Source organism: Petaurus breviceps, unplaced genomic scaffold (genome assembly GCF_028583685.1).
Source record: "Petaurus breviceps papuanus isolate PSGF00001 unplaced genomic scaffold, PetGlider_PUasm1.0 90895, whole genome shotgun sequence".
Lineage (NCBI taxonomy): Eukaryota > Metazoa > Chordata > Mammalia > Diprotodontia > Petauridae > Petaurus > Petaurus breviceps.
The window spans coordinates 33,224,626-33,236,839 of NW_027187372.1; the positions used below are offsets into that span (position 1 = coordinate 33,224,626).

The window sequence follows — 12,214 nt, forward strand, 5'->3', positions numbered from 1 at the left end:
ATGAGTAAAATTTTCTGGTATCAAGCCTGAATTGACCTCTTTAAAAGCTCCTGTGCATAGTTGCTGGTTCTGTCCTATGTGGTCAAACAAGACAAGTTCAGTCCGTCTTCTATATGATAGCCCTTCAGATACTTGAGTACAAGCATCATTGCTTGTCTTGTGTTTTTGTATCTCCAGGCTTCATTCCCAGATCTTCTAAATGGTTCTTACATGGCATGAACTCTCAAGGTCCTTCACCAATATGGTTGTTTTCTTATAGCCAGCTTATCATTTGACTTAAATTGTAACATTCAGAACTGAACATAATATTCTAGATGTAGTTTGACCAGGAAAGAGTGTGGCTGGACTGTTTCCTCTTTATTCAAACAGCCCAAGACTTTTTAATTGGTCTATGTTGACTTGAAGTCCACTAAACTCCCCCAGATCTTTTTCAGACCAGCTGTTATTTACCCATGTTTCTCTCAGTTTGTATCAATGACATACATTTCATGAGTGTTCTTTCTTTTTTATTACAAAATAAAATTCTGATACAAAATTATACCCTGCAATTCCCAGAGGAATTTTATAGCTCTTAGAATTAAAATTGAGTTCTATTAGAACCAAAATCATGTCATTTAAAATAAAATACAGTCTGTGGCCTCCAAGAATGAAGCATGTAGCAGACGTGAATGGGGTATGATAAAGGGGAGTTGTGGTTTGATGGGATTTCAAGATAATTAGGGGGGGAAAAAAACCCCTGCAGTCCCTCTTGAGCATGAATCAGATCGTTGGTACAGTTGCCCAAGGCATTTGTTAGTTCCCCTTTCTGAAGGAGGAAAAAGAAGTTATGATGACAGAAGGTCCACGAGGCTGATACATGGTGTTATAGAGCTCATGCTGGACTTGGTGTCAGAGACTCTGGGTTCTCTAATTCTCTAAATTCTTACTCTGTCATTTACTAACTCTGTGACCATGGGTAAATCACCTAACCCTCTTGGGTCACAGTTTCCTCCTCCATAAAATGTAGGGGTTGGATTAGATAACCCCTAAACTCTGTTCTAGCTTTGCTTCTAGGATCCTGAAATCCTAGGTGTGGGGACCCAGAAAAAGGACAAAAATTTGACTAGTGAGAAAATGGAATCCATTAGTCTTGAAAAAAGAAACTAAGGGGTGGCCAGGTGACGCAGTGAGTAAGAGCGCTGGCCCCAGAGTTGGGAGACCTGGGATCAGTTCCGGCCTCAGATACTCAGCACCCACACAAAAACAACTGGCCGTGAAACCTTGAGCAAATTACTTAACCCCAATTGCTTAAAAAAAAAAAAGCTAAATACATGTGCATATGTATATATACATACACATATACATACATACAGTCTATAACCTGTTTTTAAAAATACACAGGATGTCATCCTATGGATATACAATTGAACATATACAAACAATAAATAGTTTAAAAAATAAAAAGATAACTTCTTTCTAAATAGTTCAAGAGATGTTTGATAAATAAATAGAGAGGCTAGATGAGGTATTGAATGAAGGTAATAAATAGCCCAGGGGGTGAGGGGAAGAGATGTTGCTGGGATTTTCAAATCCTGGCTTAGCTCTCATGGAGCCCTCGCATGTAAATGTGGAAGTGCCTCATTCTGTTCCACAGTTTCTAACAGAGGCATTGTCTTGGTTTTCCTGTTCTGAGGCATCTCTCAGTTTCCGATATGCATCGTCAAATATTCTTCCATGTAGCTGATGAATATGTCAAAATCCCCCATTGCTTTGTAGACTCCTTTCTCCTGGAGCTGTACAAAGAGGAAAGAAACATTTGGTCAGAATCTAGACTTCTCACCTTTTAGCTGGGCTAGAGAGTTCATGCAGCGGTTGGAACATTGGACTTACAGTCAGTAAGACCTGAGTTCAGATCTGAAACTCAGACATTTCCCTGGGCAAGTCACTTAACTGCTGCCTGCTTCAGTTTCCTTATTTGTAAAATGGGGATTATAATAACACCTACTTCCCAGGATTGTGGTGAGGATCAAATGAGATATAAAATGAGCACTTTGTAAACCTTAAAGCACTGTATAAATACAACTGCTATTACTACTAGTACTACTATTATACTCTCCCTCAAGCACAGCCAAAACCTCATTGAGAGCAGTAAGAGGGGTTCTCAAAGCATGGTGGTATAGTGACTATTTGGTGACCTGTGGGAGAACTTGCCCTTTTAAAATTTCCCTAGGCGGGGAGGGCATAGCTGCAGCCCTACTCCTTGCAAATCATGGGCACTTGTCTGGCTTTCTCTGAGGGAAGGTTTTGTGCCCCCTTCATCACATCTCTCATGAACTAGTTTGTGAAGAAAAGATTCATCTCTCTGGGACTCAGTTTCTTCTTCTGTAAAATGAGTCATCTTAGTGCATACATACAGAACTGAAAGTGACATCATAGTTCATCCAATCCAAAGTCTTTATTTTACAGAGAAGAAATCTGAGGATGACAGACTTTTCTAGGGTCACCCAAGCAGTGTATTAGAGAGGACATCTGAGCCTTCTGAATCTATATCTGTCCTTTCCTGTGCAGTAGGCTGTATCTCCTTCTACCAACTTTAAATCATAGGATTTCTTTTCTTTTTTTTTTTTTAAAGCAATCAGGGTTAAGTAACTTGCTCAAGGTTACACGGCCAGTTATTTCTGGGTGGGTGCTAAGTGTCTGAGCCCGGGATTTGATCTCCAGGTCATCCCGACACTGGAGCCGGTGCTCTTACTCACTGAGCTACCTGGCCTCCCCAAATCATAGGATTTCTAGCAGTCAGATAAATTAATTATGAGCTGTAGCTTTCTTTGTCAGAGAGAAGGAAGTATCAGCCTCCCCTTGCCCCTCAAACTATGCCAGCAATGGCGAAGGTAAGTGTAAGTGGCAGACAGAATGAACTCAGGGCTGAAGCAATGATTGCTGTGCACTTGACTAAGCTCAGGGAGCCTGTGCCACTTTTCATGTCTGTTCCCTTTCTCCATCCACAGCTAGGCTGTAAATGCTTCTGGAAGAGAGGAGCTAGCTTGCACTGCCCCCACTGCTCAGTATGAAGTGTTCACCAGCTGGTGCATCAACCGACAGTACTGGTTTGTGAATAACTTGAGGAGTCATTTAGAAACCCTCAAAGACACTTCAGAGAGAACAAAATGTAACCAAGACAGCAACTCCTATTTGACACCATTTACTGAGTTCCCACACTTGCCTAGGGTGGCCAGGGGACAGAGGGGACTGTTGGGCCAAGCAGGAAAATTAGGACAGCTTGGGAACAGTAGAAACAAATGCCCTGAGCAATGTCCCTTTCACCTTCGTCACCTCCCACTCAGCAGGACTCACCTCCTTATAGGTATTCTTGACTTTCTTGACAACTCTGCTTTTCTCTTCACAGGGGAGGAATCTGTGCTGTAAAGAGAGAAGCAAGGTCGGATGAGCGAGGCCTTCTAGGGTGCTTTGTGATCTCAAAGGCTGAGGGTCAGATAAAGGAAGGGGGCCCCTCTCTTCCTGCTTCAGAGTGGGGCACTCAGCCAACATCACTCTGATTTCTTCATATCCTATAGACCTCTGAGCCCTGCACACCCTTCACCTCATCCTTGCTTAGAAAGGGGTAAGGAATATTCCCTTTTTTTATAATAGAGGGAGATAATTTAGGCCCAGAAAGGATGAAGTAGTCACATGGAGAATCTCAAGTCACATATAGGGAATCTTTGGCAAAATTGGGATTACAACTGAGATCTATTGGCTCTCCGCCCTGGGTTTTACCCTCACAAAAGAGCTGAGGGTTGGACCCTCTAACCACCACTAAACATCTTGTAAGACAGTAGAACCAGATCTTAAAATTTAGCCAGCACCATACTGGACACAATCTGCCTAGGTTCATATTTTGATTTCTCTGGATGAGTATAAGGAAATGACCAAGCAAAGGAAGTGTGTATGTGGTTGGGGGGGGGGAGGGGAAGAGGGGATGCCTTTAAAATTTCAGTCAGAGAAACAAGGAAGTTCAATATTTATCTATCAGAAACTTGAAAGACCCAGCCTTGGGCTTTTCTGAAGTGAAGTGGGTTGACTTCTCACCCTATACACTTCCACTTTGAGTGTTGTTCCAGAATAACTTAGGAATGATAGTATCCCCACAGTTAAAAAGAACAATTAGGATGCTATTGGTCCTTGTCTGGGTTACTTTCCTAGGAGCTCTAGGGACTCAGTCTCCTCCTCCTTCTTGCCCAGGGCCTCTTATCTAGAATATTAAGAAATCAGTCTCCTAGTGGAGCTCAGTGATTCCTAATTGTACGTGGTGATGGTGGGAGAGTCCCAGGGGAAGAAAGTAGGGGAGGTGGAAGGAGAAGGTGAAGGGGGAGTGGTTAATAAACTCACTAATGACTCAGAAATGACAGGAAAGCTTTTTGCAAATTGCCAATGCTATGTAAATGTTCAACTGCCTCCCTTCCCTTCCACCACCCCTAGTGAGAGACAAAGAGCTCTCTGTATGGATGTTTGTATATTGATGTCTACATGTGAATATGGTTGTGAGTCTCTTTGTATCTATCTCTCTGTGTGTGGTTGTGTGACTCTCTGTGTGGTTGTATAGGTAAGTCTGTGTGTGATTGAAGGTCTTTCTGTGTCTGTTGGTGCCTATGTGGTCGTGAGTATTTTTGTGTCTGTCTCTGTGTGTGTGGTTATATGTGTCTCTATGTACATGTGTGTTCTTCTCTATGTGTATCTCTATGTGGGTGGTTGTGGTTATGTGGTTGTATGTCTGTGTATATTGGTGTGCATATGGTTAGATATACATCTCCGTGTGTAGGTCTCTGTATGTATGTACTTGTGAGTTTTTCTGTGTTTATGTCTTATTGTATGGTTATATGTTTTTCTGCATGTGTGTGGTTGGGTAGGTTTTGCATGTGTGTAGGTGGCTGCATGTATTTCTTCGTGTGTGAGTGTGTCGTGCCGAGAGGGCTGCACTGTACATCCTCCTCTACTCACACAGCGCTTCAGTTTCAGTCGCAGTGCCTTCAGTTTTTCTCCCAAGGAGCCCACGTCATCTTTGATATCCCGCTCATTCTTCTCTGCCCGAGGCATCACTTCCTCCAAGTAAAACTGAATCATCTCTGACAAGGCTTGGCAGCCCAGGTAACTCTGTGAGGATGAAAAGTCAACAGTGGTTGTGAGGAAAGGGAAAAGGGAAAGGGAATGCTAGATAAACTCTGGTTTGAATTCTCTCTCCCTAAGGTCTCCTGTGGAGATGCTGAAAGCCCCACTCCCAACCACTCTTCCAGCCGTTAGCAGGGACTGTGGCCTCCCTTGGTGGCTAGGCTGTGGGTGAGTGTCTCCTTTGCAGTTTCCCCTTTTTGGTACCAAGGAAGCAGTCAGACCTCCTTACAGCCAATAAGTATATTCTGATTTTTGAGCCCCGAGGTGTTTTACCCAGAACATGGAAAAGTCCTCACCTTTAATTCTTCCAGCAGAGATTTGTCTATCAATTTGGTCTCCAACTTGTCTCTTGTTTGCTGTAAGAAGCAGAGTTAGAATGTACCTGAAGTAACCATGCACCCCTGATACTGCTGTCTCTTGGGTCCCCCATTTTATGTCTGTTTCAGGGGTTGCTGCCTTGGACGGCCCTGGCTTAACCAAATAGGAACTCCAAACAATTGGGTTTAGTGGAAAATCCCCTTAGAATGTGGGCTACTTATCAGTAGGAATCAGTTCTATCTTTACATATTTATTCCCAGAGCCTGGCATACACACACACACAGTAGGCACTTAATAAATTGATTGACCCAGCATGGCTGGATCCACAAATTAAGCTAAGCCCCCTTCTCTTGCTGGCCTTCTCCCCACCCCATATCCTATACATTTCCCAGTCAAGACAAAGTCCTGTCTCAGCACTAGGGAAGGGCTTCCCAGGTTTGACTCTGTCCAATGACTCTCTGTTGACTTCAGCAAAACCATGAGCCGCTCTGGTTAAAAGGGCCACACTGGTCTCAACGGTTCTGTTTTTTTGCCTTCAGTCTCCAGTGCTTTCTTTCCTTCTCTGCCATAGACACCCAGTCCCAAGTTCTTAAGGAGCACAGGGAAGGGAAGATATCACTTGGCATAGATTTTCTGAACTGCCAAAAAATCATAGAATCTGAGATTGTGGAAGAGACCTCAGAGGTCATCTAGTCCAACCTGTGCTTGAAAATATCTATTGCTAGATATCCCTCAGAGCCATCAATTAATTAACTGATTAATCCCATCAATTAATCTTTAGGGAGCTCTTAAAGGAGAACTTTGTGGCAGGTTGCTACAAAGAGAGAAACCCAGGTACTTCAGATCAGATCTGGGGAAACTAGGGGAGGAAAACCCACTAAAACCAATAACAAAAAAAGCCATTGCACTAGGAATCAAGAATGGGTTGGAATCTCAGCTTAGCCACCCTTACAGCTGTGTCCTTGACCTCTCCAGGCCTCAGTTTTCTCCTCTGTAAAATTCAGGGATTGTACTAGTGAGCTATAACCTCCTTTCCCAGGTTTAATATCCTATGATTCTATAAATTATTGCCTTTTTGATGGATCCCAATAGATCAAGCAGTGGGTATGTTACAAAGCTTGGAAATATCTTAGAAATTATCTGTCTATTCATTCATCTATGTATCTATCTATCTATCTATTGGTAGGGCTTTGCCTAACTCACTGAACTGATGGTGAAGCATGGGAAGCAGGGTTAGCCCTAGTTAGGGATCTTGTCTAGGTCAAGGACTCAAAAAAGGGAAAGGACAGGTAGGCAGGTGTACTTACAAAGTATATCTTCACACTTCTGAAGGCTGCTCGAAGTTCTCGGAGCATGTTGGGTAATGTGATGGAGAAGTTCTTGCAGTTGTCCTCTGAGGTAGAACTGAAGCTGGAGCCAGTCAGGCAAAGCAAGCAGAACAGCAGCATCCAGGTAGGCATGGTAGGGCTTTGGTTTGTCTTCTGGGGGCTGGCTTGTGGCTCTGTCTTGCAAGAGCAACTCTGCTAGTACTGTCCTTCACTTTGCTGGTCCTCATTTATACTCAATGGGGCCTCTCCCCCATTCATAAAACCACAGAACGCAGTCACATGGGAGGAGATTTAAGTAAATCACCTTCCTTTCCCTGCCCCACCCCCAACCCCAACCCCACCCACTCCCCATCCCTCCACTGAATTGGAGAAAGCTTCTGCTCTGATGCTTTGAGTTTATGTATGTATTTAAAAAAAAAAATTCTGCATTGCAAGCATGTGGTTGATCTATACTTCTCCATTAGGAGATCTATTTTTAGGGCTTGGCGGGAGAGTGAAGATTAAGCTCTCTTTTTTTTTTTTTTTGACACTTCTGTACTGTACTGCTTACATAATATGCAGCTTTTACCTCATCATTGCTGGCCTGAGTATGTGTCGCAGAGACAATGTTCCTTGCCTACGGTGACGTGGATGTGAGTCCATTTCAGGATGCTGTCTGTTGAGAAATTCTTTGTTGCTTACTGTTTGAACTATTAAGGCTTTAAACCTGTTTAGTTTGGAGAGTAGTCTTCTTTGCTCCTTGCCTCTATCAAGAGAACCTTTGACTAGTTTTCCCAGTATGCAAATATAGGTATCCAAACTTGTGTATTTGTCATGCATGCCTCAAACTAAAGCTCATTATCTTTTGAAGCCTATGGATCTCTTTTCAGGAAAATACTTTTAAATATATAGTATTTTTTTTTTCCATCCAAGTTTTTGAACCCTCTGAAATCTATCTAGAGATTCCTCTAGGGTCCATGAACTCTGTGCTGAGATTTGCTCTGACACAAGGCTGGAATCCCAATGGATTCTCTGCCCATTCTATGTCTGCTTCATTGAATGTCTCCAGCTTGGAGGAGTTTTGAGCAATATATCCCTTATAGAATCGTACAGACCTAGGCTAGTTATCCTCCCACCTTCTGCAAGACCACACCTAATTTAGCTTGAGTGAGATGGGTGCCTCTTTCCTCAAACCTCAGTGAAATCAGGCCAGCAATCAACAAAACATTAATTGAACATCTGATACATGTGAAGCACCACACTAATTAAGTATTGAAAAGAAAGACCCAACTGGTTATTTAGTTTTCGGGGACATGGACATGGGTCTTGGCTTTCTCTTCTAAAGATTTAACTCAAAAAGGGTTATATGACTGTAAAAATTAAGGGGTTTGGCACAGTAGGTAAAGGGCTAGGCCTGAGTTCACATCCTGCCTCAGTCACTGGCCATATGAGCCCAGGCAGGTCACTTAATTTTCCTGTGCTTCAGCTTTCTTATCTGGGATGATAAAAAAGGGAAGAATAATATCACCTACTTTATAGGGTTGTGATCATCAAATGAGATAACAAATACAAATTGTTTTACACATCTTAAAGCATTATATAATTGCTAGCTATTATTATCAGAATAAAAACCAACTAGAGATAATTATAGACAGGAGTTGAATGGGAGTTACCTAGGTAGAAGTGCCCCTCTGATTCTAGAACAGAAATGATCTGTCTTATCTGTTCTGGGGAATTTTCTCTCCCTGACTCAGCCTTCTCCTTTGCAACTAAATTTCCCTCGACTTCAGAGGGAATTCCATGCTGGATAGGAGTTACATAGGAGAACAGAGAAGCAGAGTCGTAATAGGAAGGTTTGGGGAGAGAAAAGGGAAAGAGAAAAATAGTGACATGGGTGATGCAGAAGGAGAAGTCTATGACTCGTGGGCATGTGGCAGCCTTACCCCTCCACTTGTCACGGCACCCTGGTCCTAGGCTTAGTCTGGTGGGTTAATGCCTTTTCTTTTTGATTATCTGCAATTTATCCTGCCTATATCTTATTTGTCATAGCTGTTTGCATGTCGTCTCCTCTATGAGTACTATGTGGCAGACACTGCTAAGCACTCAGGATACAAAAAGAGGCAAAAGACTTGTCTCTGCCTTCAGGGAGCTCATAATCTAATGGCGGGAGACAAGAAGCAAACAAGTCATATATAGGACAAAAAGGAAGTAAGAGAGGGAAGGCACTAGAACTGAGGGGCTGAAAAAAGCTTCCTGTAGACAAAAGGGGAGGGAGAGCATTCCAGGTATGGGAGATAGAGAAAATGCCAGGAGACTGAGAATAGGGACTTCATTTTTGTTCTGTTTTTTTTTTCCTTTATGTCCCCAGCATTTAGTACAGGGCCAGACATATAGTAAATGCTTAATAAATGCTTGTTGACTTGTTGGTATGAGAAATTAGAGGCAGGAAATATGGCTTTTTCAAGTCAGGGAAGGCAGAAGAATGCCCTAGAGCTCTCTAAGACTATTAGGATTTGAAGTCAATGAGAACACTTTGATTTCAATTATTTCCCCCTCCCTCTTCTTTCCTGGAGGTGTATAATCTCAGTATTCTTAAAGATCCTTCTGGCTCTCATCCAGGGTCTCTTGGAGGAGGAAGTGTGATATACTGGGAGAAATAATGAATTGATTTCAGTTCCTGGCTCTGGGACAAATAGTTATATACCCTAGGGAAGTCACTTTGCTCACATACTTCAAATTCCCCAACTGCCAAATTGGGATTATAGTACCTGCTCTAAACAATTTCATAAGGCACAGTGGATGGAGTGCCAGGTCACTGACAGATCCAGACCTGAGTCTGAACTCAGCCTCAGACACTTACTAGTTGTGTGACCCTGGGCAAGTCACTTAACCCTGTTTGCCTCAGTTTCCTCATCTGTAAAATGAGCTGGAGAAGGAAATGGCAAGCTGCTCCAGTGTCTCTGCCAAGAAAACTCCAAATGGGGTCACAAAAAGTTGGACATGACTGGAACAATTGATCAACAACAAGCTATTTCATAGTGTTATGTTGAAGAGCAGTTGGTATAATGCATCTGGAAGTATTCTACAAATATATGAAGGGAAAAATTATCACTTCATTTCCTTAGGATTTTAAGATTTATCAAGTACTTTCCTCACTAGAAATCTGTGATGCTTGTGGCACATGCATCCCTATACCCATTTTACAGATGAGGAAACTGAAACTCTGGCTTAGTGCCTCTTGCTCAAGATCACACAATTAGTAAGTTTCAGAATGGTGAGATATTGACTGACTTATTTATGGAGGAAACAACATGCAAAAATTTATGTACAGGGTTAGGGTTATACAAGATACAGGCAGGATAAATTGCAGATAACCAGCAAAGAAAGACCCTGGCATACCAGACCCAACCTAAGACTGCTGTGATGTGGCAAATGTGGTTCTTCCTCATTCCAACTTCAAAGTTTTCTTTTCTCTCCCCATGCCATACTCTCACACCAGCTGTATGAGCTTGACAAGTCATGTCACTTCCCTGGGCCTCAGTTTCCTCATCTGTAAAATGAGAGGATTGGACTAAATGGACTCTAAGTTTCCTCCCAGACCCCCTGTGTTTGACTCTAAGGTATTACATTTGTTCTTATTTCAATTTGCACTTGTTGGACATATGTGGAAGAAACAGAAATGAGGCTTGAGTTCTGAGGATGATGAAGAATGTGTCATTTTACTAAATGAGCAGGAGGGAGGAACAAGAGATGTAGGCATTCCCGCCTCTCAACTCTCTGAACATAGTTGAATTGCAACAAAGATCAAGTTCAGGACCAGTGAACTTCCGTCATTGCCCTCAGCATTCTGGGAACCTAGAAAGAGTGAGACATCCAAGTGCTTCTAGAAAATGGTATGGGAATGATCTGAAGCCACTCCCCCAGAACAGATTTTTAGATGTTGTAGGCATTCCCGCCTCTCAACTCTCTGAACATAGTTGAATTGCAACAAAGATCAAGTTCAGGACCAGTGAACTTCCGTCATTGCCCTCAGCATTCTGGGAACCTAGAAAGAGTGAGACATCCAAGTGCCTCTAGAAAATGGTATGGGAATGATCTGAAGCCACTCCCCCAGAACAGATTTTTAGATGTTGATGTGGAATGTGTAAGAGGACTTGCTTATGCTAGCAGGGAGGGGTAAAAAACCTGGACTTCCTTCACTAGTTACTCTTCTCTTTTCAACTTGGGTCCTCTGTGCTGCTCTTGGTAATCTGTGGTTTAGATCATAAGGCTCATGCCCCCCTAGGGGCAAATGGAGTTTCTGCAGAAGTCATGTCCACTAAGATGGGCCCTTAGCCACATTGTGACATGTGGTGGGCTCCCTCCTTTCCTTTTCGGCATCACCTTTGCTTCTGGGAGGCCATGTGCTGTTCCTCTGCCATCCAGTCACCATTCTCCTGAGGGCATAAGTTGGATAAGCTTAGTCACCCTAAAGTGTTGGGTATGTTAGCCCTCCTGGGGATACTTACAATTTAAAAGAGGTCTACAGGCAAAGTGCTAGGTTGAACTCAAAAGACTTTAGTAGGGGTGCTAGAGATAGAGCTTATTTATTCATTTATTCCCTTTATGAACTTGCTCAAGACATTAGTGGAAAAAACACTTATTTGTCTTTCATTTTGGAAGAAGACCAATGACATCATGAAGGAGTACCGTCTAGGCTTGTACTTGAATTGGATTTAAGAAAGGCGGGGTTGTGCAAATTGTTGTCCTCTCTCTCTCCTCCAGGGTCATGGAAGTCTAGACACAAGACAAAAGTAGGATGACTGGGGATGGCTCAGGATTCAATGAATGACCTGGGCACTGACTAGGAGTGAAGACAGAAAACCTAGAGTAAGCTCCAATAAGCCACTGACTAGTGACCTTAGAGAAGTTGCCACTGGCCTTATCTTTAAAATTGAGTGGGTTGTGCTAGAAAGTCTCTGAATTCCTTCTGGTTCTCAATTCCATTATAATGGAATGTAAAGAACCAGGAAATTGGGGGAGTTATTTTAGGGGACAAAGAGGGACTCACATCACACATATTACCTATCAGTAAGGCTAAGCAGGATGCCTGCCCACAAAGCTGGTCTGTCAGGAGAGAGCTCTGGTATATTGGAAAGGGTGCTAGCCATAGAGTCAGAGGACTTGAATTCAAATCCCACCTCTGACTTTCAGAACCTGCGAGACCATGGACAAGCTGTCTCACCTCCCTGGGCCTTAGTTCCCTCATTTGTAAAATGAGGGGTTTGGATTATAGAACCTTTGGGGGCCTTCATTGCTCTAGACCTGTTGTATGTGAATCATCATGGGCTTTTGAACAGGAAGGGCAGCATCAAGTTGGGGGGTTGACATTTGTTTCACACTTTACAAAGGGTAAAAGAATGCTTTCTGAAATTTTAACTAGGCTAGAACTCAGAGTATAGTAT

The 12,214-nt window shown here is 42.8% G+C and overlaps 1 protein-coding gene across 1 annotated transcript; it reads right to left on the reverse strand.

Moving 5' to 3' along the window:
* Nucleotides 1-532: 532 nt before the first annotated feature.
* IL10 (interleukin 10) lies at nucleotides 533-6,988 on the reverse strand. The gene is made up of 5 exons (XM_069074351.1): nucleotides 6,771-6,988; nucleotides 5,442-5,501; nucleotides 4,978-5,130; nucleotides 3,334-3,399; nucleotides 533-1,772 (listed from the first exon to the last, which is right to left on the reverse strand). The coding sequence occupies exons 1-5, from the start codon at nucleotides 6,921-6,923 to the stop codon at nucleotides 1,680-1,682; spliced, it is 525 nt and encodes a 174-aa protein (XP_068930452.1). The 5' UTR covers nucleotides 6,924-6,988; the 3' UTR covers nucleotides 533-1,679.
* Nucleotides 6,989-12,214: the final 5,226 nt, after the last annotated feature.

What these genes read in the sequence shown, in the direction of transcription:
- IL10 (XM_069074351.1), bottom strand. Translation starts at nt 6,923, where the DNA reads ATGCCTACCTGGATGCTGCTGTTCTGCTTGCTTTGCCTGACTGGCTCC. An exon ending in CTCTGCTGGAAGAATTAAAG is followed by an intron (nt 5,131 to 5,441) that starts GTGAGGACTTTT and finishes TCATCCTCACAG; the next exon opens with AGTTACCTGGGCTGCCAAGC. An exon ending in GACTGAAACTGAAGCGCTGT is followed by an intron (nt 3,400 to 4,977) that starts GTGAGTAGAGGA and finishes CTCTCTTTACAG; the next exon opens with CACAGATTCCTCCCCTGTGA.